The sequence below is a fragment of the Bos indicus genome, chromosome 1 (genome assembly GCF_029378745.1).
Source record: "Bos indicus isolate NIAB-ARS_2022 breed Sahiwal x Tharparkar chromosome 1, NIAB-ARS_B.indTharparkar_mat_pri_1.0, whole genome shotgun sequence".
NCBI classification, from domain to species: Eukaryota; Metazoa; Chordata; class Mammalia; order Artiodactyla; family Bovidae; genus Bos; species Bos indicus.
In genome coordinates, this window is record NC_091760.1 from 145178537 (window position 1) to 145206364 (window position 27828).

At 57.0% G+C, this 27828-nt stretch overlaps 1 protein-coding gene across 5 annotated transcripts; it reads left to right on the forward strand.

Annotated features, from left to right (window-relative positions):
• Window positions 1–103: 103 nt before the first annotated feature.
• On the forward strand, window positions 104–27626 carry SLX9 (SLX9 ribosome biogenesis factor). Of its 5 annotated transcripts, XM_070795941.1 has the most exons (9): window positions 117–637; window positions 1105–1527; window positions 2758–2815; window positions 3448–3667; window positions 6948–7056; window positions 14057–14125; window positions 22004–22154; window positions 26168–26236; window positions 27303–27626. In XM_070795941.1, the coding sequence occupies exons 4-9, from the start codon at window positions 3530–3532 to the stop codon at window positions 27424–27426; spliced, it is 660 nt and encodes a 219-aa protein (XP_070652042.1). In that variant the 5' UTR covers window positions 117–637; window positions 1105–1527; window positions 2758–2815; window positions 3448–3529; the 3' UTR covers window positions 27427–27626. The 5 variants fall into 5 exon arrangements, 4 of the variants coding, with proteins under 4 accessions (XP_070652042.1, XP_070652045.1, XP_070652034.1 ...); XR_011568437.1 differs by having other exon boundaries at window positions 104–1527; window positions 26049–26236; window positions 27303–27382; XM_070795944.1 differs by having other exon boundaries at window positions 117–1527; window positions 26171–26236.
• Window positions 27627–27828: the final 202 nt, after the last annotated feature.

The window sequence follows — 27828 nt, forward strand, 5'->3', positions numbered from 1 at the left end:
GCCTACTGCCAGCCTCATCCTCTCGCCCCTCCCTCTCCACTTCCGATCACCCCGGCGACCACATTTAGGGCTCACTATTTTACCCCAAGAGTTTCTCATCGCAGCAACTCCACCACTCCCATAGTTTGCATTAGACCTTCCTGTCGCGTTGCTGGGCGTGGACGGGCGGAACCCGCTAGCCCCGCGGTGGCCGCCCGCGGAGGCGCACCGGTGGGGCCGCGGCCAAGAGGGATTCGTCCTCTTTCAGGGACGCTCAGACGACAGATGGCCCCACGAAGACCCAAACCGACCGTTTTCAACTCCAATGCCGGCCTCAGTCTAGCAGTCTGTAGCCAGTGGGGGAAGCCACTCCTCCGCAGCCTAGGGGGGTCTCAGTTGCAAGCCCCGGGATCCTGGAGCCTCCTTCCGGAACCCTTTCCTTAGGGGCCCTCGGGGCGGGGCAGGAAGGTCTGCAGTCGCGACTTTTCTTTTCTTTGCCCCCGCCTGGCTCAGGCGTCCCCAGGCCCGCACGCGGAGCCTCCGTCTGCCGCGGGGCGACCTGCCGGGTGCGGACAATCAGATCCTGAGCCTCACGCTCCACCGCGTGCGCTGCGCACCGGCTCGCGGCTCCTGCAATCTGAGCACCGGCCGCCCGCAGGTGCTTCCTGGTGCTTTACCTGTCGGCCTCAAAGAACCCCTACAGCAACTCAGTGTAGTGATGGGGAGACAGGCTCCTACCTTGCTCAGGTCACCTCCGAAACTGGCCAACTCCCCGGGGGTGCGTAAACCGGGCCTCCTCTCGGAGGAGAGGCCAGGCGGGGGCTGAGCGGAGAGGAGTGTGGCGGGGAATGGGGCAGAGAGGACGCATTCCGGGGCTGAGCAGGGCTAAGACAGGCTTATCTGGATTCACGCGGGGAGCTGGTGCAGCAGGACCACCCAGGACGGGCGTCCTGACACGGGGCACGTGGAAACGCGTAGGGACAGGGCAGCGTCCGGATGTATTGGGCCCTCGGGCTCCACATCCCAGCAAGATCGCTGGCCAGGGCGGCGCCCACGCTGCAGGGAGCTGGGCGCTGGGAGGGGCAGCGGGTCAGAGCCTGGCATCTGCAGCCCGGCTGTTCGCAGGTCCCCGTCCGCTCTCACGCGCAGCCCGGTGGGGTTTGGGAAACCCGAGAGCAGAGCTAGGGGCTGGAGATCATCAGGAAGTCCTTGCGGCGGGCCCCGAAGGACCGGGTGGACAAGGATGGACTGCGGGGTGTTTGCCCCGAGGCTTTCCCGGAAGCCATCCTTCCACGACTGCGTGGGACCCCTGGACCCGCTCGGAGGACCGCGTCCTGCGGAGGCTGAAGGCGTTCCGGGGCCGAGGAAGGGCCCGCGCTGGGATCCAACCATCCCCCCACCCCCAGCATCTCCGCATCTGCGCCCTCCGCACCCCAACTCCTCTGCAGAAACCCACGCGGGCCGTGGGCGCCCTCGTGCGACAGAAGAATTAACTAGCGCCGCCAGCACGAGGCGCAGGGTCTGTCCAGGGACCATCAGGACCGCGAGGTACCGCTGGGAGGCCCTCAGAGGGAACAGAGGAGCTGTGGCTCAGCGCTGGGAAGGGCAGAGCTGCTGAGGGAGCGGGGCGGCCGGGAAGGGCAAAGCCGGGGGTAGGCTTTCCAGGGTGACCATGGCCACGACCCCTGGGGAGGCAGGGGCTGCTGTAAAGCTGAAGGGGCTCCATCCTGGCCAGGGGTGGAGGGAGAGGGCAAGAGGCTCCAGTGAGGTGGCCAGGGCAGAAGCCCAGTGGGGGTGGAACCTGATGCTGGGTTGGATGTGACGGGGGACTGCATGCAAGCAAGGTGACATGTAAGCTAAGGTGGCACCCTGGTTTGGGGTTTGGGTGGCTATGTGAGTGCCAGTGCCATTTCTTCTGAAGGGGGATGCACTGCGGGGTGGTGGGGCAGGTTGGGATGGGAACCAAGAAGTACACTTTAAGATTCCCTCAGTTTCAGGTGGAGACCCAGAGAGAGGTGGAGGCTGCAATGAAAGTGTCAGGGTATTGGGATGTGACCTCATTACCCAGGAAGATGAAGGCAGAGACGGAAGGGGCCCCAGGATTAAAAACTAACATATCCATTTTGCAGCAGCTGGACAGTCTTTTCCTTTAATTGAGAAAGCACGGACTGCACAGAAAGGGCAAAAAGCAAACCTGAAGTGCAGGCTGCCTTGCGGGCCTCTGGAGCTGGCCAGGGGCCCAGCCACTGGGAGTCAGGCAAGGAAGCAGGCCTCCAGTCCAGGGGCCAAGCCCGGGCCTCCCTCCCTAGATGGCTCAGGAAACAAGCCTGATTGGATGCAGAGGATCCAAGTGTTGATGATCAGGTCCAGTGATGCTGGGACCCATAGAACAGAGCTGCTCCTGGAATGCATCTCCCAGTGTCTTGGCACTGGCTGCCAGGAGGTTGTTCCTGGATGCCAGCTGGATTAGCGTGGTGTCTGCATGCACCATGGCCCTAAGTGTACCCAACAGTCATTACTTTGTGTCTTCCTTAGATCAGGGCTTCCCTGGTGGCTCAGATGGTAAAGAATCTGCTTGTAATGTGGGAGATTTGGGTTCGATCCCTGGCTCAGACCTCTGGATCAGAAAGATCCCCTGGAGGAGGGAATGGCTACTCAGTCCAGTATTCTTGCCTGGAGAATTCCATGGACAGAGGAGCCTGGCGGGCTGCAGTCCATGGAATCATAAAGAGTTGGACATGACTGAGCAACTAACACTTTTTCACTTTCACTCCTTAGGCCTGGCAGAGCTGCAGAACGAGAGAATGTCTCCTGACACACTTTAAAGAAGTTGCAGGTGCCACCAGATGGGTGGGGATATGACTGGGTGGTGGGCTCGGCCTTTTCCACGCTCCAGGAAGCCTCCCCAGCAGTTCCATTAGGCTTGGTCGCAGGCTGGCAACAGGTTCTAGCCAAAGAAAGCTGGTCTAGCAGGCACTGGTCAGACATCCACCCTGGCCCTGCAGAGGCGGTGATAGCAGGACTACAGACAGGGTGGGAGCGCCGGACCTGAGAGCTGGCTTCTGGGGCTTCCTCCAGGGACATTTCTCTCCAGCCCCAGTCCAGATCCATGTTGTGAAGTCTCCCCTATAAGTCCTGGCATGATGTCTCTGAGGTGCCTGCAGCCTTCAGTCCTCTGCTCTCTTCCTCCCCCGAGGGCACTTTTGACAGGCACAAGCAAACACACTCGTGTACTTCACACTTGATCTCCTCCAGCGTTCTAACTCATCATTCCCCAGATCACACTGAGGGTGGGATTAACCAACCACACCTGCCCTGGGCGGCGGGGCGGGGCCGAAGGCGGGGCCAGGCGCCCCAGGACCCCGCCGTCTGTACCGCAGCCCCGCCCCTCTGTGGCCCCGCCCTACTCCTCTCTGAAGCCTAACAGCCGGCGCGGGCAGGATCGCGACTCCTGTTTCCGCCCGGCAGTCAGAGTGCCGGACCAGCTTCCGGCAGCGTGTGCCGCTTCAGCCCAGCGGCTTCCAGCCGGCTGTGAGTCTTCCCTGGGAAGATGGGGAAAGTGAGGAGCCTGAGGGCCCGGGTGCACCAGGTTGCCGTGAGGCCCACGGGGGAGGCAGCCCCCGGCCTCGCGTCCCCCGCCCGGGAGGTAGCCCCTCTGCAGGCCTCGACTGGTGGAGTCGCGGGGAAGGTAAGCTGAGGATACTGCGGGCGGTAGGGGTGGGAAGGGGGAGCGGGTGGAAGAAGGGGGCCGCGGGCCGGAGTCGGGCGCCACACGGTGCGGCCCTAGGGTACCCTGCCGCCCCCCGAAGCGTCCCTGCGGCCCCAGGACCGTCCTCGGCGGGCTTTGCCGCACGGTCTGTGAGCTTTCCCGGTCCACGAAGTGTCGTGGCCTCCGTGGACCGCCAGGCTCGGAGCAAGAGGTTGATTTGCTCCGCGTCTGGAGTTCTGCGAGGGAGAACCAGAAACCTTCCACCTCGACTTCTAGAAATCTGCGCGAAAAAGGTAAATATTCCTTTACGTCGTAGCTGCGCTCCAAGGAAAGGAAAGGGGATTCCCAGGATTAAGGAAAAAAGGAAGAGCAAACTGAAGAGATCATGCTGTACCCTGGAGCTGTTCCCTCCCCGTCCCCCATCCCCTGCCTCGACGGTCCCCTCAGCCCTCCCGGCCCTGAGCAGCCGCTCGTCTTTGCCTGTGTCTGTACGTTTCACATGGATGGGGTCATGTAGGTTTCCGCCTTTGAGTTTGGTTTTTTGGACTTAGCACAGTGTTTTCAGCTCTCACGCAGGTTGTGTGATGTTTAACAATGCTTCATTCTTTTTTATGGTGGAATCACCTTCCACTGTGTGGTCAGACCGTGTTTTGTTTATCCAGGTGCTGACCCTGGAGCTACCTGGAAGCATTTACTGGTGTTTGTAGTCAAGGGGCCAACACTTGGACAGTGAACACAATCCTCTTGGTTTGTGGGAACCGTGGCTTTGGGTCATTAATGCTGAAGAAAACAACCATGTTTGTTAAGCATTTGCTATGTGCCAGTCACCTTACATCTTTGTAACAGTCCCAGCCCTCATTTTGCAGGGAAAAAAACTGAGAGTTTAAATGAACTACCAAGGGCATTCAGCTGCTGATGGAGGAGCTGATGTGTGATCCCAGGATCTGGCATCAATGCCCTGGCTTTCATAAAACTTTATTGGGATAGAATTCATGCCATAAAATTCATCCATTTAAAGTGTACAATTCATTGGGCATTTTAAAAAGAATATTCACAGATTTGTGCAACCATCACTACCAATTTCTGAACGTTTTTGTCACCGCCAAAGGAAATCCCATACTTAGCATCAGTCATTCTGGCAACCACAAATCTGCTTTCTGTCTCTATATATTTGCCTCTCCTGGGCATTTCATATAAATGGAATTAATACAATATGTGGCCTTTTGTGTCAGGGTTTTTTCACTGAACATGTTTTTGAGGTTTGTTCTTATAGCATTATTTTCCTAGCACTTATTTCTCTGTTGTCCTCATTCTTTTTATGGCTGGAAAATATTCCATTGTCTGAATAAACCAGACCACTCTGCATTTTGTTTATCCATTCATAAGTTGGTGGATAGATTGTTTCTAATTTTTGGCTGTCATGCTGCTGCTCTGCACTAATTTTCCTGTGGATTCATGGGACGGAATTGCTAGGATGTACAGAATTCTAAGTTGAGCTTTTTGATGAATTGCCAGTTTACTTTCCACAATGGTGGCACCATTTTACATTCCCACCAGCAATACATGAGGGCTCCAATTTCTCCACATCCTCACCAGCAATGGTTGTTGTCTGTCTTTTTGATTATATCCATCCTGCTGCATGTCAGGTGGTATTCACTCTTTAGATTTGCATTTCCCTAAAAGAGTCGGACACGGCTGAGCGACTGAACTGAACTGAACTGAAGAGATAATGAATAATGTTGAATTTTTTTCTTTTTTTCTGGGCTTGTTAGCTGTTTATCTTTGGAGAAATGTCTTTTCAAGTCCTTTGCTCACTTAAAAGTTGTTGTTTCTCTTTCTGTTGAGTTGTCAGAGTTATATATTCCGGATACTAAACTTTATCAGATAAATATGGTTTGCAAATATTTTTTCCACTTCAGTGGGTTGTCTTTTTATTTTCTTGATATTACCCTTGGAAGCATAGAATTTTTAATTGTTGTAACATCAGTTTCTCCTGTTTTCCCTTGTTGCTTGTCCTTTGGGTGTTGTGAAATGTCAGGGTTTAGTTGAAAGGCTCAGGGGAGTCTGAGCAGTTTGGTCATGGCTCTGTCTCTTTGTTGGTGTTCTCTGATGAGACATTGTCATCGTACTTCCCTGGTTCTTTAGACATGCTCTCTTTCAGTCCTGTGGCTGAGATGAGGTCATTGCCAAGTCCAGCACGTGGGCCCCTCGGACACAGCTTCTGTTGCCTAGGTCTTTTTTCCAGTCTGTCTGCGTGTGTCCTGCTCTGTTGTTCTTGAAAGCTGGCTGTCTTCGGTAGTGCTGGTGTTTGCAGGTCATCTCGGTTGTTCCCTGGCCTGGCTCAGCTCCTGTGTAACAGACCATTCTACACCAGTGTGCACCCTCCTGTCTGCCTATTATGTTTTCTTGTTTTTGTGTTGTAGCCTGGCAGCCTGGGTCGGCGCAAGCCTCTTACTGTCAGATTGTGCTTCAGCCCCCGTGGCCATAGAAACCTTTGCCCTTTACCGCTGGGTGTGCCTGTGTGGCTGGGAGGCTGCCTTCACAGTTCAGTCCCACCTTCAGCAGGGACTGGAGGCTTTGCGAGTGCAGTTGGTCACTCCTGAGCCAGTGCAGCCTTGAGCTCACACTGCTTCCAACCTGCCATCATGCCGCTTCCTGGAAGCTACCCCCAGGCCAGGGCAGCGTGGTGCCTGGCCAGTGTCTGCTCAGAGGTTGTGCCTAAGCTGCCGGGTTACTGACGCCCCTTCCAAGGCCCCCGTCCTGGAGCTTGGACCTGAATGAGGCGGCTGGGCCTTGGAGGCCGGGTCTGGGGTAGCATGGTGTGCCGGGCAGAGTGACCTGGAGGGTTGTGAGACCTCGGTGTGGGATGAATGTGGTCAGAGACCCAGAGATTGCTGGGAGAGTGTGGAGGTGGAGGAGCAGCCATGAATGACAGGAAGAATAAGATGGTGGGAGGTTTGGGAGGAAACCTGGGTCCCCTCTCGGAGGCTCCTGAATGTTGTGATTTGTAATTGTTACTGATCCTGGGTCTAGTCTCAGATGGTCCCGAGGCTGGAGCCAGGCCCAGGGGCGGGCGTTGGGGGGTGGGGGATGAGCTGAGGCTGCAAGGAGTATGTGACCTGAGAGTCCTGGGGCCTGGGGTGGGGCTGGGCCTCGGGTTCCTCTCCAGCTCCTGCTCTGGAGAAGCCAGGGTCTGGCCCTCGCTGAGGGGTCTTGAAGCTGCAGAGCGAGTCTTAAGTCTCCCGTCTTGCCTCTTCAGGAGTTGGCTTTCCTGAACGCTGATGTGTTTGCTGGGACCACGATAGATCCCAGTGCCTTGGTGCAGCAGCTGGATGTGGAGACGAGGAGCGTCACCTCCATCAGGAGAGGTGAGAGCTGAGAGCGAACAGCATGGACCTCGGGGTGGGGAGCTTTGGTGCAGGCGAGCTTCCACATGCCCACAGGCACAGGCCGGAGCGCAGCTCAGGTCGCCCTGTGCACCTTTATGTGCTTTTATTTATTTATTTGGCTGCTTCGGTGTTAGTTGTGGCATATGGGATCTGGTTCCCTGACCAGGATGGAACCCAGGCCCTCTGCATTGGGGTCATGGAGTCTTAGCCACTGGACAACCAGGGAAGCCCAAGAGGTGTTTTTTCTTTAGTGGAAAGTTTTAAAGATGTGCTGAACAGAAAGATGGTATTAAACATTCCATGTGCCTATCTCCTGCCTTTAGCACACAGCGCTGGGCTATTTTGAGGCAAACAGCATTTCCGTCAGGAATCCTTTAGTCTGTATTTCTTAGGGCTCTTAGAAAAAAAAGACATACACGCCTACAGGGCTGTTAGCACACCTGAACACGTCGGTTGTAATAACCTTATTTCAGGTGAGCAAAGTAGAAGGAGCCCCCGTCTCCCTTACGCCTCAGGCAGGATCCAGGGTGCACTGTGGCCCCCAAGCCCCTCTTCCTTCCCTTTTGTATCATGGGGAGAGGTCTTCTTTCCGACTGCACGCCCCCCATTTCGGGCTTTGTGACACTGTTAGCCCGGTGTCCTGTCTGGGCTGGTCCTGGAGCAGGGGGCGGCTCTCCTGCCCTGGGCAGCCACACCTCGTCCGTTCTCGGCAGGTGAAGCCTTCATACCACCTATGCTAGCTGCGTGTTTACGGCTGAGCGATTGAGAAAAGCGTCCTCAGTCCTGTTGAAGCACTCTGGCCTCCAGGGCAGGGCTTCCGGTGTTCAGCATTATTTTTCTGAATTTCCATGTACAGTCTGTGAACTGCTGCTGGAGTTGTAAGTTGTAGTTATTTCACAGGTAAGCCTGTGTCAAGTGTTTCCTGTGAGATCGTGTTGTTTGCAGCTTGGTTTGGATTTTTTTTTTTTTTTAATTTCACTGGAGAGTTATCCAGATCTCCTTGCTATTCTTTGTACATTGAGACTGTAGGGAGGGAAGCCTTCTCGTCTCTGCCCTCCTAGATTCTCAGCTAGGACCCTGCAGGTTAGACTAAGAGAAGACAGATTAACAAGAGAAAAACAGAAAAACTGCTGTGTGCAGGTCACATCCCGTGACCGTGTGCAGGCTTCGCCCAGGCCTCAGTGACAGCTCAGAGGCGTGGTGAGGCCTGGGCCTCTGGAGCGTCTGAGGAGGAGCAGCAGTGCTGTGGGTGGTGAGCATGGGGAGGTTTGTGTGTGCGGCTCCCTGTGGTCCTGATTCTGGCGTCCGCATGGCGTTAAACCTCCCCGGAGGAGGGGACCCAGGCAGACCTCACCTCAGAAGCTCCCAGCTTAGGTCAGATGAGGGGAGTCGCAACCTGCTGGCTCTGTTGGCTCCAGCCCGGAGTAATCCCGGCTCCCAGAGCGGTGTGTTTTCAGCGCCATCTTCTCACCCTCAGACCCTCCTGCTGCTTCTTGGGCTGGATCCTGCAGAGCTCTGGCTGCGTCCTGCCCGAGTACTTGCCCGTGCTCAGGGGTGGGGATCGGGGGGTACCATGGGCGCTTGCCGTCGGGAGGGCAGGAAGGGTCTGGAGTCACGGCCACTCAGGCCCCTTTGGTGACGCACACGATCCAGCAGTTTTGTGTGTTAACTGGTTCTCCTGTGGTTTGTGTACTGGGCAGTTTTGATCACTTTTCTTAATCATGAAGAATTTATATGTGTTATGGAGGGCAGCTCTTTATCATTTTGGGCAAAAACTCTTCCAGGGTTTTTGAGTTGCCAAGGGAGCTAGTCCTCCAGGGAGCCAATGGGTGCTGCCGTCCCTGCCCTCCTGCGTACCTCTGTCTTTCTCACTCTCTGTCCGTTGGCAAGTGCTGGGCACTTGGTGCTCAGCGTGGCACTCGGACATCTCACCTCCGTCCGGGGCTCGGGGGAGGGGCTGCTGAGCAGGAGGCTTGCATTCCTGCGGCAGCTGACAGACGTCCCCTCGCTGTGAGCCATGTCCACAGAGGCACAGCACACGGATCCCCACTTACCTGAGAGGGTGGGTCCCGCAGGGAACAGCCCACAACCCAGCACTGCCTCTGACCCCCCTGTAGCGGGACCTCCATGTGGGGCTCAGGGGACCCAGCAGAGAAGCCGTGCTGCCACTGGCGTCCCTGAGAGGTGTGCAGGGAGTGGAGGGACACGGCCGTGCTCTGCTGGCGCTGCATCTTGAGCGTCTGTTACCTGCGTCCGTCAGGCGAGCGTGGTGTCTGCCGGGCAGGTGTGCTGTGGGCCTGCTCGGGACTCGTCCGGGCCCCTTCAGCCTCGCGCTGGTGAGGGGCTGATGCACACGCACTGTATCCTGTGCAGACGAGGCTGCGGCACCAGGGGGTGGGGGCGACGTGTCCGATCTCAGAGCCACGCAGCCGCCCTGGGAGTGACCGCGGGCCTGCCCCTGGCACAGCTGCGGTGCTGTCTCAGCTCTTGCTGTCCTTCCCCCATGCACCGTGTGGGTGGGGTGGGTCTGAGGCTTTGCACCCAGTTCGGGGAGGCCTGGGCCGGCACCAGGACCACTGGGGCCCCATCCCAGACCTGCCGAACCTTGTCTTCACACACCCCTCCAGAAGTCTCTGATGCTGCCAGGTTTAGGATACTGGCCCACAGCCTAATGGGTCCTGCCTCTCAACTATGGGAGCACAGAAGTGCCCATCTCCTCCTGGACCCAGGGTCCTCTTGGTCCTGAGCTGTGATGGGCTGTCATTGGGTCTCCTGATCAGTCCTCGTGGTCCTGGTCGCTGTCTCTGAGGTGGCAGCGCCTTGGCGCATGCCTGTGGGCATGACAGCCTGTGCTCATAGGACTGTCTCAGTGCGCCGGAGACACTCAGTTACCCTGAGCCTTCACGCTGAGTCTGAGGGGTCGTTGGAAAGGCCGCCACAGACAGCGTGGGCTGCCCGGGGAGCATGGCTGATCAGAAAGATGAGGTGTCACTTCGAGGTGGAGGGGACACTAAAATCTGAGTGGCATGGCCTGAAAACCACAGGGGTGCTAGAGGGGCAGGGAGAGAAGAGAGGAAGGTGTTTTCTTCTATGGGCTGGTCAGGGAGGAGAAGGAGCCACGGAGGAGAACGTCTCTCATAGTCTGAGGGGCTGGCATGCAGGGCCAGGAGGCAGAAGACGGGGACTGGCCGGCTCTTGGAAAGCAGTCTCTCCCCAGTCAGAAGCCTTTTTGAAAAAAAAAAAAAAAAGTCATAGTGTACAGAAAGCTAAAGGAGAATGGCAGGAGGAGAGGGCCCAGAGCTTGGAGCTCAGCAGCGGGCTGTGTGCCTGTGGCCTTGCGGCTGGCAGAGCCCCGAGAGCCCCAGTGCCGAGGGTGGAGAAGGTGGGTGGGCGGCCTGAGGCCGTGTGCTCAGGAGCCTCCCGCTGGGGGTCGGGGTAATACCAGGCCTTATTTCTGTGTTGGGGTTGAGACAAGTCTGTAACTGTGGAATACTGGGAACGGTGCCTGGGCCTGGCCTTAGGATGGGGAAGCTGTGGGCCTGACTGGCCACACGTCCCGTTGAGTGGGCCTCCTCTCTGCAGGCCGAGGCGCCTGGTTCCCAGTGGCAGGTGTCTGTCACTGTGCCCACACCTCCCTCTGCAGCAGCAGACTTGCTTCCGCATTGACCCGTGCCTTGGCTCCCTTGGGCGCTGGGCCTGGCAGCCCCCTGGGTTTGAGCTGGAGTGGTGGCCAGGGCAGACACAGGTCATGGGGAATGTGGTGTCCAGTGACTCAGCTCTGCTTGTGACCTGCTGGGCCGTGCAGGCAGGGTACCTGTCCACCTGGACTAGAGCGTCCTCACTGCGGGCTGGGGGCAGGCAGCTCTACTGTCCGCCTCCCTGGCCCCTGTGGGCACGTGCTACACTGCCCTGTGGTCATGTGGTCCCAGAGCCTGGTGGTGCCCCCCTCCCCGGGGTCTGCTGTGCCCCCTCCCCTGCAGCCTGGACTCAGTGGGGCTGGTGGACCCCAGGGTAGGGGGGCTGGTGGGCCTTGCTGGTGGCATCTCTCTCAGGGCTTCCTTTGGGAGCCCTGCCAGCCAAGGACTGCCCTCTTCTGATTCAGGCAGGGGCTCAGCCTCCTAGGGGGAAGCACTGGGTTCTGAGGTGATGGGCCTCCCCACCCCACAGACCGCCCCCACCCACCACCAGCAGGACTCAGCTCTGGGTGGGGACCGGGGACTGGAGGGCCAGTAGAGGTCTGGGGCCCTTCTGGGCTCTCACGTCCTCTTCCCATGGGGTGCCACTGGCCAGTTCTGTTTCTAGTTCTATATTCCCTTGCACTGCGACCATGCAGGAAACAAGCTCTGTGCTCAGATAAGCGCCTGGGTGTCCCCAGTCCTCTGTACCCTGGGCTGGACAGTCCCCACCCCTAGACTCAAGCGGAGGCATGAGCAGGTGGAGGACAGGCCTGGTCGGGGACGCAGGAGCAGAAGGACCAGAGAGAGGAGGTGGCCATGCAGCGTGTCTGCAGGGGCTCTGGGCGGAGAAGTTGGGGATGTGACGGTGGTGAGTGGCCCTGCTGGCCTGGAGGTCGCGGTGGAGGGACCGGGTTTTGGGGGCTCCTGTCTTGTCTCCCGGGGGCCCCAGGCAGAGAGCTCTGTGCCTGACCTTCCCTCTCTCTGTAGCCGAGCTCCCCCTGCTGACCGGCTACCACGGTCTCCTCTGAAACTCAGGCAGGTGCTCAGCAGAGGGCAGCAGTGCTGCATCTGGTCCTCAGGCCTGTCCTGCCTGGGGGAGGAGAAGAGGCTTGGGCAGGCTGAGCTCAGGCATTGGAGGATCTGAGCACCTCCCAGAGGGGCTTGAAGCTCCCCATCAGACCTCCCCACCTTTCCTGCAGCTGTGAGGTCAGGGCTGTGACAGAATCCAGTTCTCCTCACTCCTCTCCAAGTGGAATAGGAGGTGTCCAGGCTGAGAGGAAGCTGCCATCCATTGCATCCGGCCCTGGGTGGGGTCCGCTTTGGGTTGGAGGGGTGGTGGTTGGCTCTCCCCTTGGTCCCCCTGACCTCCAGAGGATGCGGAGGGGAGGCCTGGAGGTCTTCGGTGGACAGCAGCGTGTGTGGGTCTGGGGGCTGGAGGATACCACACTGTCCTGGTCCTGGCTGTGGCGCTGGTTGCCTGCTGCTGGAGGCGCTGTGACCTCTGTGGCCGCAAGCTCTGTGCGCCTCCCCATCTTGCCCAGGCTCTTGCCTCCTTGCCATGGGGAGGCCCTGAGGGGAGGAGCCCACAGCTTCTGGGGACACCCTGACCCTGACTGGCAGGGCCTGTGTTCTGGGTGCTCGACCAGTGAGTTGGAGGGCACAGGCCACTGCGTTGGGCCTGCTGGCAGCTGGAGGCAGGGAAGGCCACTGCTGGGCTCGTCTTGCTGTCGTCTGGTCAAGCCCGTTCTGCCTCACAGGGAAGTTGGGAAGGGCAGTCAGATCCAGCCCGGAGGACTCTGCCTGCATGGCATCAAGGGAAGGGCTGGGCCCTCGGGCCAGTGGGAGGAGGAGGAGGACAGATGTTTCTCAGTGCCTCTTCTTGGCTCTGGGTGGGCTCTTGGCTGGTGCCACAGGCAGGAGGATTTGGCTGTGGCGTGGCTGCATGAGGATGCATCCGGACAGGCCCGGGGTGCCAAGGAGCTGGGTGCACTGGGACCTCCAGGGCCCCGCAGGCAGTGGGGGTCAGAATCACGGGGCAGGAAAGTGGATGGTTGCTGGCCTGTTGCATACAGCACAGGACACAGGTGGTTAGAGGGGGAGACGTTGGCAGGAAGCGTCCAGCCTGGCACCAAGTCCCTGCCCTCCTCCTCCTCCTAGTGGGAGGGCCGCCCTCAGGCCACCCTCTGGATCAGCCCTGAGGTTGGGTTCAAGTCACTGGGCTCAGGTCTCTATAAGGAGCCGTGCTTCCCCAGGGAGCGGGCTGGGCTTTATCGGCCATTCCTTCTGTCCCAGTGAGTTTTCACTTGAAGTGACCCTCTCACCTGAAGCATCACTAAGATGCTCACGGTTCTGCAGCGCAGGTTTCACAGCAGCCGATGTGGAGGTATGCGTTGGTCACCCTGCCTTCCCCAACGCCTGGGCCTCACAGGGTCGGCATGCTGGGACCTGTTTCCTGAGTGTGAGTCGGGGGTCCTGGCTGCTGAGAAGGGGTCCTGGGTGGTACAGGGTGGGCTTGACCCACCTGCCAACTTGTCCCTTGATCACAGGCTGCAGACTTAGGATTCCATCAGTCTCCATGTGTCGTAGACTCTTTTTTTTGAAATGATTTCAAAATCTTAGAGAAGTTACGGGATTGGGGCAGAAAGGTGGCTTCCTGGACCTTTGGGGACAGGTGTCCGGCTTGAGTCTTGTCCAAGGTCCCCATGTAAGGCTGCCCTCTGCCTCCTGCCACCGCCCCCCTTACTCAGCTCCCCTCCCGGACAAGCCGTCCTCATCTCACCCCTGTAGCCTGGCACCCGCGTGGGCCCCGCCATGCAGGCCCTCTGTCCCGCCTCCCTGCCTGGGCACCTGCAGCCCGCTGACCAGCCCCGGGTGACTGGCGGCCCTTCCTGCTAGGGATGAGGGGCCAGGGTGAGTGGGGAGGAGAGTGGGTCAGCCTGGGGCACGGGCAGAGGTTAGGCATGAGGCTGTGGGTGTGGGCTGTGACTTGGAGAAGAGGTGGGAGCCCCGTGGGAGTCCTGGCTTCCCTGAACTGACTGAGCAGTAGGCCACCCTGACAAGCGTATGTCCTCTCAGCTTCTACTTAGATGCCGGAAGTCTGCGGCCATTGGATCTTGGAGAGTGCACCCGCCGGGTGTGTGTGTTGTCCCTGGGGAGACCAGTGAGAGCCCAGTGTGCGGGCGGCTTGCAGCCCCTGGGTCCCGGGTGTCCCGCAGCCACGGCCAGGCGCGGCGGCGGGCGCCCTGAGCAGAGGCGCAACCTGGACTCCTGGTCTGTCCTGCTCACACGTGTTCTCTTGGCAGGTGCTGAGGCCAAGACTGTTCTGCCCAAGAAGGAGAAGCTGAAGCTGAGGCGCGAGCGGTGGCTGCAGAGTAAGCTTCCCCGTCCTGTCCTGTCCCGTCCCCAGTGGACCCTTGTCCTGGGCTGGCTCAGAACCCGGCCTCTGGGTGGTCCGGGCCCTGGAGGAGGCAGCCTGCACTATAACAGGCAGATGGCAGCGGGGTGGCCCTGTCACCCATGCGAGGGTCTGCACGGCCTTACCTCACTCCCCACCAGGAGTGTCACCCACTCTCGGGGGTAAAACGTCAGAGAGGGAGTGCCTGAGGGTCAGGTGATTTATGACACGAAATTTCTCAGATCACCTTCCCGGCCTGTGTGTGGCCCTCGGGGTCCCTGGCAGAAGCTGCCGTTCACCCACTGGTGGGGTCAGGGACCCCGGCCTTCGCCCTCTTATGGGGGTGCCTTGGCCTGCCTATCAGGGTGGGTTTCTTCTTAATAATTTTGGAAAATATACTTATTTTTCATGATGCTGAATATTTGCTGGTGTTTTTCTGAAGGTTTTCTTGTGAACATTGTTTTGTTGTTTTTTTTTCTTACAGTTATCTTTTTAGTCTGATTTTGCTGACTTTTAAAACTATTTTGAAATGTTTTTTTATGTTCTCACACCGTTAAAATATGACCAGCATTATTTTTTTCCTTGAAGGTTTTAAACAAATTATATGTTTAATAAATTCAAAATTTTTAGAGAAATGTATCAGTTTCATCCATAATTGTTAATTTTAAGTTTTCTTTGAGTTTTTGGATGTGTCTTAAGGAAATGTCCATTCATGCATTTTCTTTTCCACGGTCTGTAGCATGGGGTTGTGCAAAATATTCTTTGTAAAATGGATTTGGAAAGTTAATAGGCCGGGACCACTGGACCCCTGAATATTCTGGGCTATAGTTCTCTGATGATGTTTAAGTTTTCTTCTGTGACGGTTGGCCTTTTTTTAACTACTTGAGCTAATCTTGGTCACTTACTCATTTTCCCATAAAACCATCTAATCAGATCTCAGCCTTTATTGGCAGAGTTGCTAGTTTCTCATTATTTAACCTCTTTATTACTCTTTATTTGTATCCCCTTCTCTCTCTTCTGATTGATTTCGTCTTATCTGTTCCAGGAATGCCTGTCTTTAGTTGTCGTCTCCTGTTTTGTTTTCTAAATTGTTAGTTTCTGTTGTTTTAATACCCTGTTCTTGGTTTCTCCAGGTTTGTTTTAGTGACTTAGTCATTTATTTTTGAACAAAAGGCTAAATGTTAGCCTCTGACTGTAGCTTTAGCTCCAGCTCCCAGATTTCTTTCACTGAGTACTTTATTATGAAAAGTTTTGTACAGAAAAGTGGGAAGAATTTTACAGTGGACACCCATTTGCCCACCATCCAGACTTTACCATGAGCGCATCACTTCTTTATCACGGCTGTCTGTCTGTCTGGTCCAGCCACCAACCCTTGTTTTAGCTGTATGTTCCAAAGTGGATTACAGATTGAGCACACTTTCTCCCTAGTAACTCTGCTAGAGGTCAGTATTTGTTTACGGTTCTTTTTAGTTTTGGTCTTGAGGTGACGTTTGCATGTGGTGGCCTGGGCCTTCAGTGTGCTGTGTGGTGACTTGGGGCCAGTGCGCACGCACACAGCAGAGTCCTCTCGGGACGTCGGCCGGGCCCCGCCCCCAAAGGCAGCTCCGTCTGCTCTTTTCAGGTCGAGTTCAGGCTTCGCTGCTCTGGACGTCGGGTAAGGGCAGTCTTTGTGTGTCTGGGTTCTCCTGCTCAGCTGGGTGTTGGGCTCATCTGGGCTGGGTGGAGCTGTGGTCTGGGCCTGTGTGTTGCTGAGAAGTGTTTCCTTATGTGGACACACTGCTTGGTATCCACTTTCCTGTGGATGGACACCTGGTGTCTTTTCTCTTTTTAGCTGCTGTGAATAGGCTGCGATGAACATTCTTCACAAGTCTTTTTGTGGACATATGTTTTCATTTCTCCTGGGTAAACACTTGGAATGGAATGCTGGGTCATAGGGCAGGTGTATGTTTAGTTTTACAAGCAGCTCCCAGACGTTCCTCTCCTGTGGTTGTACGCTTACGCCCCCGACAGCGCGGGGGAGTTGGGGTTGCTCACAGCCCCTCCAGCACGCCAGTCCTGCAGTCCTGGCCGTTCTGCTGAGCGTGAGGTGCCTGTCACTGTGGTGAATGGGCGTTTCGTCTGCTGCTGCCCATTGGGGCGTCCTGACGCCCAGGCCTTGTTTCCCGAGGCTCCTGAGGGCTCTTTATTATTGAGCTCCAGGAATCCTCTGTCCTGGAGGTCAGTCTCCTCAAATGTGTTTTGCAGATAATTTTCTCCCAGACTGTAACTTGCCTATTTATTTTCTCAACACTTTTTTTTTTTAAACTGAACAGAAGTCTAATTTTGAGGACACTGATTTTGTCTCTTTTCTTTGCATGTTTAGTGTGTGAGCACGTTCATATGTGTGTGCACGCGTGCGTGTGCCTTGTTTAAGGAGACTGCCCAGTCCCAAGACAGGACGATAAATCCTACCCTTCTGAAAACTTTATGGTTTTAGCTTTGATATTTAGATTTCTGATCCATCTTGATTTATGTTTGTCTGTGATATGAAGCACTGGTTCAGGGTTTTCTTTCCTTGCGTTTCATCAGTGTTTGTCATAAACACTCTCTCCTTGCGCAGTCATCCTGATGTCTGTGGAAAGCTAACGCCTCTCACCATGGTTCTGCTCACTGACCCTCCTCGGTTCCAGCCTGTTGAAGCTGCAGCTGTGAAGCAGGTCCTGGGGTTGGACAAGGAAGTCCTATGTCTGTCCCTCAGTTTCAAGACCGCTTTGGGGGGTCCAGGTTCTTAGCATTTCCGTGTGACTCTGATCACAGGCTGGTCAACGTCTTAAAGCCGCCACCTCCACCTGGTGGTGTAGTGACCTATGGATCATGGCTTTGAACCCGTTCATCAGTTCAGAAGCGCTGTTTTAACAAGGCCGGGTCTTCATCCACGGACACAGTAATTTTTCCTTTAGTCTTTTGTTGTTGTTCAGTCACTAAGTTGTGTCCTGCTCCTCTGCCCTTCAGTTCAGTTCAGTCGCTCAGTCGTGTCCGACTCTTTGCAACCCCAGGAACTGCAGCATACCAGGCCTCCCTATCCATCACCAACTCCCAGAGTCCACCCAAACCCATGTCCATTGAGTCTGATGCCATCCAACCATCTCATCCTCTGTCGTCCCCTTCTCCTGCCCTCAGTCTTTCCCAGCATCAGGATCTTCTCAAATGAGTCAGCTCTTCGTATCACGTGGCCAGAGTATTGGAGTTTCAGCTTCAACATCAGTCCTTCCAATGATCACCCAGGACTGATCTCCTTTAGGATGACTAGTTGGATCTCCTTGCAATCCAAGGGACTCTCAAGAGTCTTCTCCAACACCACAGTTGAAAAGCATCAATTCTTCGGTGCTCAGCTTTCTTCACAAACTCTCACATCCATACATGACCACTGGAAAAACCATAGCCTTGACTAGACAGACCTTTGTTGGCAAAGTAATGTCTCTGCTTTTTAATATGCTATCTAGGTTGGTCATAACTTTCCTTCCAAGGAGTAAGCGTCTTTTAAGTTCTTCTTCACTTTCTGCCATTAAGGGTCTTGTCATTTGCAAACCTGAGGTTATTGATATTTCTCCCAGCAATCTTGATTCCAGCTTGTGCTTCCTCCAGCCCAGCATTTCTCATGATATACTCTGCATACAAGTTAATAAGCATGGTGACAATATACAGCCTTGACGTACTCCTTTTCCTACTTGGAACCAGTCTGTTGTTCCATGTCCAGTTCTAACTGTTGCTTCCTGACCTGCATACAGGTTTCTCAAGAGGCAGGTCAGGTGGTCTGATATTCCCATCTCTTCCAGAATTTTCCACAGTTTATTGTGATCCACACAGTCAAAGTCTTTGGCATAGTCAATGAAGCACTGCCCTTCACTGTCTCCCAAAGTTTGCTCTGATTCATGTCCATTAAGTTGGTGATGCCATTCAAACATCTCATCCTTTGTCATTCCCTTCTTCTCCTGCCCTCAATCTTTCCCAGCATCAGGGTCTTTTCAAATGAGTCAGCTCTCTGCAGCAGGTGGCCAGAGTATTGGAGTTTCAGCTTCAACATCAGTCCTTCCAATGATCACCCAGGACTGATCTCCTTTAGGATGGACTGGTTGGATCTCCTTGCAGTCCAAGGGACTCTCGAGAGTTCTCCAACACCACAGTTCAAAAGCATCCATTCTTCAACATTTAGCTTTCTTTGTCAACCAACTCTCACATCGGTACACGACTACTGGAAAAACCATAGCTTTGACTGTATGGACCTTTGTTGGCAAAGTAATGTCTTTACTTTTTAATACGCAGTCTAGGTTTGTGATAGCTTTCTTTCCAAGGAGCAAATGTCTTTTAATTTCATGGCTGCAGTCATCATCTGCAGTGATTTTAGAGCCCAAGGAAATAAAATCTGCCACTGTTTTCTTTGTTTCTCCCATCTGTTTGTCATGAAGTGATGGGACCGGATGCAATGATCTTAGTTTTTTGAATGTTGACTTTTAAGCCAGCTTTTTCACCCTCTTCTTTCACCTTCATCAAGGCCTCTTGAGCCTTTTTAGTTCCTCTTCATCTTTGCCCTTAGGGTAGTATTATATGCATATCTGAGGTTGTTGATATTTCTTCTGGAAATCTTCATTCCAGCTTATGATTCTTCCAGCATTTCGTGTGGAGTACTCTGCATATAAGTTAAATAAACAAGGTGACAATACACAGCATTGTCATACTCCTTTCCCGACTTTGAACCAGTCAGTTGTTCCATGTCTGGTTCTTCTGTTGATTCTTGAGCCGTATACAGGTTTCCCAGGAGACAGGTAAGGTGGTCTGATATTCCAGTCTCTAAGAATTTTCCATAGTTTGCTGTGATCCACACAGTCAAAGGCTTTAGCTTAGTCAGTGAAGCAGAATTTTTTTGAAGCTCCCTTGGTTTCTCTATAATCCAACAAACGTTGGCAATTTGATCTCTGGTTCCTCTGCCTCTTTGAAACCTAGTTTGTACATTTCCTTTCATGTAAATTTTTCTCAATTTCTGTCATCCTGTTGTGTGATTTTCAGAGTAGAGGTCTTAGATTTTTTTTGTTTGGATAAGCTTATTGCTAACTGTTCATTAGCTTATTGCTAATAGTTTTTGAAGCTATTATAAATGGAATTCACAAAAGTTTCATTTTCCAGTTTTTACTATGTATTATTATATTATCATTTATTAATTATTATTAACTCTGTACGCTCTGATCTTGTTAAAATTGTGTGTTCTGGTAATTATCCTGTGGATTTGGTAGAATGTTTTACATAAACGATCGTGCTACAATACTTAAGATAGAGACAGTTTTACCTCTCTTTCCAGTCTCTGTTTTATGTCTTCTCTTCCTACTGCAGCAGCTAGAGGGGGTGAGGATTGTTTCTAGTCTCTGGGAGCCAAGGGCCCATGGTCACTGTCCTGTGAGCTTGCTTTGCTCAGGGTCAGTAACCTCAGGCCACGTTGGGGCATAAAGCCGGTAGTGCTCACTCGAGCTCTGTTTGTTATGGGTGAGCTGATGCAGGCAGGGAAGCAGGGGAGGGTGACCAGGGTGGACGGACCCTCCGGGGAGCTGTGCCTGATCTTCTGGGCACCACGTGGACTGCAGGCCCTGTTGGCACTGCGGCAGGCTTGAGGCGATGGGGGGAGGAGCTGCTTGCTCCTGTCGCCCACTCCGGGCTCGGAGTCGCCCTCACCTGGGCTCGGCTGGGTCAGCGTGGGTCTGCGCCGTCCCTTCTGTGGCCTGCTTCACCAGAGAGTGGTGTGTATGAGACGCGGTTTCTGGTAGATAGTGTCTCAGATCGGGGAAGTTCTTCCTGTTCTTGGTTTCCTTGTGATCTTTATCCTGAGTGGGCAGTGAATTCTGTCAGATTCTGTGGACACTTCTTGTGGTAACTGCGGCCTTTTTTGAAGCAGCCGCTGCAGTGACCCGCCGGCACGTGTGCCCGTGTTGTGCCGTCGTTGCACACCTCAGATGTGTGCTGGGTGGACCCCACCTGTTACTAACCTAAAACGCTGATATGCTGGCTCCTCTGTAGGCAGACAGGTGTCCTGTGTCCTGCCAGGAGCCAGGCCTGCCCTGCCCTCTTTGGTCCCCTGCAGCCTTGGTGCTGGGCCTGCCAGCCAGGAAGGGAGCTCCCTGTCCCTTCCCCTGCCTGACCCCTGACCCCCAACTCCTCCTGGGTGCTGGGCTCCCAGGGAAGAGGCACCAGCTTGACGAGCTGAATAAATTGCCCTGGCAGCATGGAGAGCCCTGGATCGTTGCCTTTAAATCCTGGTGTCCCAACACTGAGGGGTGGCCTGGGCCAGGGCCCAATGACCCGGAGGAAGGTGGTCTTTGTCCCACAGCCCAGCTCTCTGGAGTGAGGTGCAGGCCCCTGGACTGCGGCAGCCTCCTTGCGGCTGGGGCAGGTGTGTCCTGCTGGGCTTGTCTGGCTCGCCCTTGCTGGGCTTCTCTGGGCCTCTGGGGGTGACTGCTAGCTGGGAGGGGCTGCTCCTGCCAGGCTTCCCAAGTGGTCAGTTTCTGGAAATTACTCTCTTTTGGAGATGCCTGTGGGGGTCAGCACGCACCCCTCACATTTCACACACACCTCTCGCACTCGGGGTGGGCTGTCCTGAGTTGTCCAGCCCCCGTTTTCCTGGCCTGCCCTGTGTCTGGTGTCATCACCGCTCCCCTGGTTACCGTGCCCACCTCCATCACCTCTCACACCTGCCCTGAGGGGCAGCTGGGCAGCCACACACCCACATCCCCTTGCAAGGAAGAGGTCCCCTGTCGGGCCCGCCTAGGCCGCTGGCTGTCACCTCTCTCCTGGCTTCTCCTGGCCCCTTGGCTGCACTCAGTCCACCGACCGCTCGTCGGGAAGGTGCTTCCAGTTTTTTTTTTAGAGGAGATTCAGAGTCTGCAGCTGGTTATTTATAGCCCAGTAAAACTCGCACAGTAGGGAGGCGGGGAGCGTCTCTGCTGTGGTCCAGCCGTCCCAGATCCATCACAGCCTCATTTCCCAGCTTTTTAGAAGCAGAGCTTTTTTTTTTTTTTTTAAGGAATCTAATACAGAACAATTAACAAATCGCTTTTCACAGATTCAGGCAGCCTCCCGGAGCAAGGTCTGCACACAGACTAGTGAGCTGCCGGGTCCGCACACCACACTGTGGAGACAACGTGCTTGAGAGCGTGTTTTATTAACAGTTTCAGAATACACACTGCTTATAAAATGGAATTCAGATCTCGAGGCCCTTCCGTGTGTGGTGGCCACAGCCCTGCTGGCCGACAGCGGTCTCACCCAGCGGCTCACCCATGCCCTGCCCTCCACCTGGCACCCTGGACCTGGGCCCTGTCACCCTGTCTCTCTGGCCAGTGCCCCTGCCCCTCCTCACAGCCCCCACATCGTGCAGGAGCCCCCTTGAGACCCCTCTTGCTTTGCACCTGGCCAGTGTTGGGGACCCTTCACCCTGTCACCACCTCCCATGGGGACCACTTCTCTTTTCTGGGCGCATCCCCAGGAAGCTGACTGGGGGGCAGAGGGGAGGGTACCAGCTGCTCTGACTCTGCAGGCCCCTCTGTCTGCCCACCCCTCCGTCCACCCCCTCCTCCAGGCCTCAGGGCCCTGGCCTCCCCAAGGGCAGCTCCTCTGCCTGCAGCCCGTCTCCCCAGGCTTGTAATTCCACAGCCATCTCCAGGATTAAGGGGAGCAAGTCGCTCGGGCTGCACCCCTCTACCCCCTCCCACCCTGGGTTCCCAGCTAAGCTCTGGCTATGCAGGCTGGGAGCCGGGACCCTCTGCTGCTAAAGTCCATGGCCGAACACTTATCCTCCTGGGTCCTCTCTCACTGACTCTGTGTCCCTCTTCCTCAGAGATTGAAGCCATAAAGCTGGCGGAACAGAAGCTCAAGGCGGAGAGGAGGCGGAGGGCCACGGTGGTGGTGGGGGACTTGCAGCCCCTGAGGGACGCCCTCCCTGAGCTGTTGGAGCTGGAGGCTGGCGGCTGGCGGCCCCCTACCCCACGGTGAGTGTCGTGTCCCAGGAGAGGCTGAGCAGTGGTGTGGCCGGGCTGGGCACTGACCCTGCAGAGGCCCGTCTTGACTTGGGACACCCTTGTCTCAGGCCCAACCATGAGGTGGGGGCCCTGGGCCTTCTCAGGAGTGGGTGCCCAGTGGTGCATCGATGGCCTCCCACAGCCACTCAGCCGGGCGCTATGCCTGGGGGTCCCTCCAGCTCCATTTTCCCACCCGTTGCCCAGCCACTGCCCTTGTCACCCCAGCCCCCTGCCCCAGGCTGGGCCTTCCTCCTGGGGCTCGTCCTGCTCCCCTGGGACCCCGTGCTGCAGAAGAGTGTCCTGCTGTGCACCAGCCAGGTGTGACCGTGGCTTGGCTTCAGGACGAATGGGGAGTTGGAGGCCTTCCTGTCCTATCATGGTTCCTGGACCTTCATCATTTCCTTTGTCTTTGATTTTGTCTTTTTGAAATAATTCTTTTTCCTGCTGAATACCCCTCTGAGGAGGAAGGGTTGGGGTGGTGGGTGACAGGCTCAGGGCCCCTTGGCTGCAGAGTTAGGTGGTCAGTTCTAGCCAGTCTGGGATGGGAGTGCCCAGAGCGTGGGGTCCAGACGAGGAGTGGCCATCGGAGCTGAGGTTTGGTGATGGAGCTGGAGCCCGAAATGCACATTCCATTCCTGGTTCTTGAACAAAAATGTGACCCGGTCAAGCGTCCTCACCCTGCTTGCAGTTTTCTCATCCAAAAAATGTGCTTGGTGCTCCCAGAGGGGAGAGGGCTGCGCAGACACCGGCCTTCAGCGGAGGAGGGCCCTGCGAGGCGGCCGGGGCGGGGGGCGCTCTCCCGGCCACTGTCACCCCGCCCCCAACCGCCTCTTGGCACCAGGAGCTGTCTGCCAAGGTAAACGTTATTCTAGAGCAGAGTTTGATGATAGAAAAGTTACGGTGGTGATGCCCAGAGTCACACGGCTCTCCTTACGTCTGACGTCAGCCTGTGCATTTTTCATAGTCAGGAACCAGCTTCATTCATAAATAATAGTCGGCTAAAAGCTCAGTCTGTTCAGACTCCTCAGTTTCCCCTACTGACCTTCTGCTGCCCCAGGGCTCCAGCCAGGCCCCCAGGTGACATGCAGCCATCGTGTCCCCTCAGAGCTCCTCTGGGCTGTGACAGTCTCTCAGACCTTCCTGTCTTTAACAACCTTGACGGTTTGGAGGAGGAGCCAGACGTTTTTCAGGACGCCCCTCAGGGAAGACCACAGAGGGGAGGGGCCCTTCTCACCACGTCCCGTCAGGGTGCGTGCCGTCACGTGACCTCCATGGTGGACGCTGACCGTGGTCGCCCGGCTCAGGCGAGTCCGTGGTCGCCCGGCTCAGGCGAGTCTGGCAGGTGTCTGCACTGTGCTGCCACCACCTCCCACCGTCCTCTGGAAGGAGGTCACTGTGCCCGCCCCCCTCCTGAGGAGGGGCGCTCCCCTCTCTGAGGACGGGACAGCTGCAGAGCCACGTGGATCCTCCTGGTTTCCTTCTCTGTCACTTGTTTACGTCAGGCTGGCCCCGGGGGTATTTATTTATTTTATGCTTTGGGCCGTGATCCAGTACGACTCTGTTCTGCTGCTGAACCGGCTCTGGCGCTGGCCCTCGGGAGTTCCTCGCTTGGCTCTGCTGTCCCACCCCGACACTCCCATTTGTGGGGGCTGTTGTGTTTTGTTTCTGAGTACGTCCCTTCCTCGGGCACAAGATGCTCCAGGCTCATCTAGGCATTTCCTGTTCCTGTCTGAGAGTCAGTGTTCCTCCAGGGAGCCTAGTCCCTTCCGCTGGAAATGGTGTAAGAGACCACGATCTGGGTGCCGACGTCTGACCACGGCTGGGGAGTCCTGGCCCCTCTCCGCAGGCTGGGGTCCCCAAGACCACTCTTAGGCTTTGCGATTCCCACGGATCTGTTACCCTCACAGTCACGATTAGAGTGAGCTGAGGAAGGAGGGATGTGGGGAGGGCCCAGGAGAGTCACCGCCGTGGGCCCCAGGGGGCAGCCCCGGAGTCTCGCCCAGGACCGCAGGGGCCCTGCCACGCTCGGCCCTGGGGTGGGCTGCGAGGCCGCAGGCTTCGATCCCTCCCCTCCATCCTGTGCCCTCCTCCCGTTGGCAGGGTGGAGTGGGATTGTCAGCCACGGAGGTCTGCTGGGCCGGGTGTTTGGCCTCTTCCTGCTTCACAAGGGCAGGGCTTTCGGGGCCTGGTGCAGGAATGCCCACCCTCCCAGCTCCCCCCGGCATCAGAGTTGGGCAGGATATGTTGTGGGGCAGCTTTGTGCCTGGGAACCCAGACCCCAAGTGCCTTGCCTGGGTCCAGTCACCTGCTGGGATACCCCAACAGAGGCCCTGGGCTGCCCCAGGTTCATCCCACATCTGGGTGGTGTGGGGAGAGCCCGAGGTTCTGAGTGGGCCCAGTGGGCTGTTGGGTGTTCCCCCCGACAGGTGGCACTGCCCAGCACTGACCTGGCCCTCAAGCCCCTGGAGAGCCTGAGGGGCCCAAGACCAGAGCAGGTGGTGCTCTGCCAGTGGGCTGCGCTCACCAGGGAGAAGGGTTGAGTCTAGAGAACGTGGTTCCCCCATGGTCCAAAGGTTGTAGAGGACGAGAGCGGGTGGCCTGACACAGGGGGGCCTGACCCTGGGAGCCGGCGCCTGTCACCAGCTGGGCTTCCTGGACCTTGGGGCCTCGGGATCATCCACCAGTGCTGTGGATTGAGACGAGAGTCCCATTTGGTTTTGGGCCCCAGTCCCCTTGGGGTGGGTGCCACAAGGGTTTGTTCACATCGGAGGGGTAGGGATGGGGTAGCACAAGAGCCCCGAAGCTGAGAGCCACCTGGGCCCACTTGCATCCCCAGGCACTGGGTGCCAGCTGAAGGGAGCCTGTCAGGACAGCACTGGCCTGTCTTGCATTCTGGGAAACAGACTTCTGCTGGAGCAACTTCCCCAAGGGTTACCCCAGGGCATTCAGCACCCAGAGCTGCAGCCCCCAGTGCTGGCAGGGCCAGGGTCGTCTTCCAGCTCCGTGGGTCTCGGGAGTGGGCAGCTGCTTCGGTTCTGGCAGGAAGGTCTCTGTCCACTCTTTGTCGCTTCCCAGTGCGCTCGGCCCTGCAGCAGAGCTAGACCCAGGTGCTGGGTGAGCTGGGGCCCCAGCCTTTGAAGCGGGTGGGCAGGACCTGGGCTGGTGTCTGGTGTGAATGTCCCCGCCCTGGGCCGCTGGGGTGAGCACGGGGGGGTCAGTTCCCTGCGCCCCCGTGGCCTCCGGGAATCCACCCTGCCTGCCTTTGTCCAAAGTGGAAAACCCCAGCGGGGAGGGGCGTGCCATTCCCGTGAGTGGCCTGCCAGGCCCTGGACGTGTCCTGAGGCTTGGGTGAGGGTCCTGCCTCTCCTTGCCACCCTCCCCATGTCACCCTAGGCTGCCTCTGGACCCTGAGGGGACTCCCAGGGGTGTGCTTGCACCTTGGGGCCCTTGACTGTCAGAGCAGGAAGAGGCTGTGGGAGGCCTTCTTACCTGAACTAGATGGGGATGAAGATTCAGGGCATGAAGTCCCCAGGCCTCCTGACTTCCCAGCATGGAGGCGCCACCTCCTGGGTGGGGGGCGTGGCTGGGGGAAGGGAGAACCAGGCCCTCCGGATCGGCAAGGGTGGGGCCTCCGGGAGCTCTGTGGTGGACACAGAGAGGGGTCAGTGGTGAAAGGAACAGGGCCACAGTGTCCGGGGGCTGTCCTGGAGCTCTGGAGCGGGAGGGAGTCGGGATGAAGTAGCCCCAGAGCAGCTGAACAGGGAACAGAGGGAACATGAATAAGAAATGGGGGCTCCTGGTCTGCAGGCCAGAGTTAGGTGGTGTTTCAGGACTCACAGGTTTTCTGGGTTCCCGTTCTGCCAGGTCCTTCCTGCCGTGTGGCACCTGTAGCCTTCCAAGCCAGCCGAGAGTCCTGTGTAGACTGTGGCCTCCAGTCGAGACTCGAATGTGTGCCATGCTGACCCCTTTCTCCGTGTCCCCAGCAGGGTAGCCAGCAGGCCCCGGCCCGCCGAGCTGAGCCGGATGAGTGCCGTGCAGAGACTCCAGCTCCTGTGAGTACTGCACGCCCTGCCCCCTGTCCCCAAACACATACCCGCAAAGGATGCCTGGTGTCCTGCCTGCCTCCACACGGCCCATCCAGGGCTTCCCCCACCTGAGTCCTTGGTGTGTTGGGGCTCAGCCTGGGGGGCGTGGACGACTGTCTCCAGGGACCAGGAAGCCTCTTCCCCTGGAGTGCTGAGGGCAGCCGCTGCGTCTTGGGGGGCCGCCCTTGGGACCCGGGTCCCAGGTGTCTTGGGAGTGTGGACACCTGGCCAATCAGTCAGCCATCTGTTGGGGTCTAAAGTCTCCCTGTTAACAGCACAGAAAGCTGGGGCATGGTGGGGTTTGACCTTGTCTTTGGGCACGCACCTGTGGAGGGTACAGGCTGGGCTCTCCACCCTGCCTCGCCACAGTGCCGTGGCAGGCCCGCCACCCTGAGGTCTGGACCAGGTCACCTCAGTTTCAGTGGCAGAGATGTCCCTAGAGGCACCTGACCAGGTCACCCATGGCTGTGCTGGGCTGCAGGGCCGAGGTGTGAGCTGGCCCTGGCGCCTCGGGGAGGTGACGTGGCTGGCTGGGCTTAGGGATGGGCACAGAGAGGCAGCCCCCCCGTGGACTCGGGGCCCAGGGCCTTCTGCAGGAAGGGTGGGCCCACTGCAGACCCCCATCACCCCCGGGCCCGGCACCCCTGCTCCTGTGGGACCAAGCTGGCGAGGAGCTGCCGTGTGAGGTCTTGAGTGTGCAGTGTGCATTCCCCGCCTTAGACAGCAGCTCCTTGTCACAGTTGTGGCGAATGAGGGGCCTGTGTGCCCACCAACAGGCCCTAGGGCAGCCCCTCCCCTCCTACCTGAAGTGCCCCCTTCCCCGGGCTTCAGACACCCATCTGCCCCCACACCCAGACCTACCAGGCAGAATCTCATAGCCCCGCAGCCTGCCTCACACCCCGCCCTGTCCAGCCCTGGACCAGCCCTGTGCTGGTGTCCCTCCCTGCGGGGTGGCTGTGCCGAGGATGGCCCTGCGGTTGCTGGTTGCTCCGCACCCACCCTTCCCACTGACCTCCACTCTCCATTCTTGCAGCGAGGAAGAACGGACGCGGTTCCAGGAGCTGCTGGCCAGTCCGGCCTATAGAGCCAGCCCTCTGCTGGCCATCGGGCGGCAGTTGGCCGAGCAGATGCAGCTGGAGGGCGGTGGGCAGCCCTGACCCCGTGGGGTGTGTGAGAGCGCCGAGGCCACCCACGAGGAGGTGCCCAGGGCCGGCTTGGCCACTGTCCCCTGGGCTGCCAGCCCCTTCCTCTGCGACACGGCTGCTGTGCTTGGCAAAGGTGGGAGACAGGCAGTTGACACGGGAGTATTGTGACGACACATTTATTTTTGCAATAAAAACACTGCTGGAAAACCCAAGGTGTCCATGGAGCTCAGTGCCCGCCCCACAGGAGGTGGTGCAGCCATGCGGCCGGCCTTCTCCTCGCTTTTCTCTTCCGTCTGGGTTTGTGGGCAGTGACTTGCACACATGTGTCATATTAAGAGACAAGCCTTCTGGCTTGGTCCTCTGGGGGCTCCAGGCTGACTGCGGCTGGATGCAGCTCGGCCACCTTCTCGCGGT

Bases quoted from the DNA above. Each gene is read 5' to 3' on its own strand.
- SLX9 (XM_070795933.1), top strand. From the start codon at position 3,530: ATGGGGAAAGTGAGGAGCCTGAGGGCCCGGGTGCACCAGGTTGCCGTG. The intron at 14,126-22,003 runs GTAAGCTTCCCC...CCTCTTCCTCAG, and splicing joins GCGCGAGCGGTGGCTGCAGA to AGATTGAAGCCATAAAGCTG. The intron at 26,237-27,302 runs GTGAGTACTGCA...CCATTCTTGCAG, and splicing joins GTGCAGAGACTCCAGCTCCT to CGAGGAAGAACGGACGCGGT.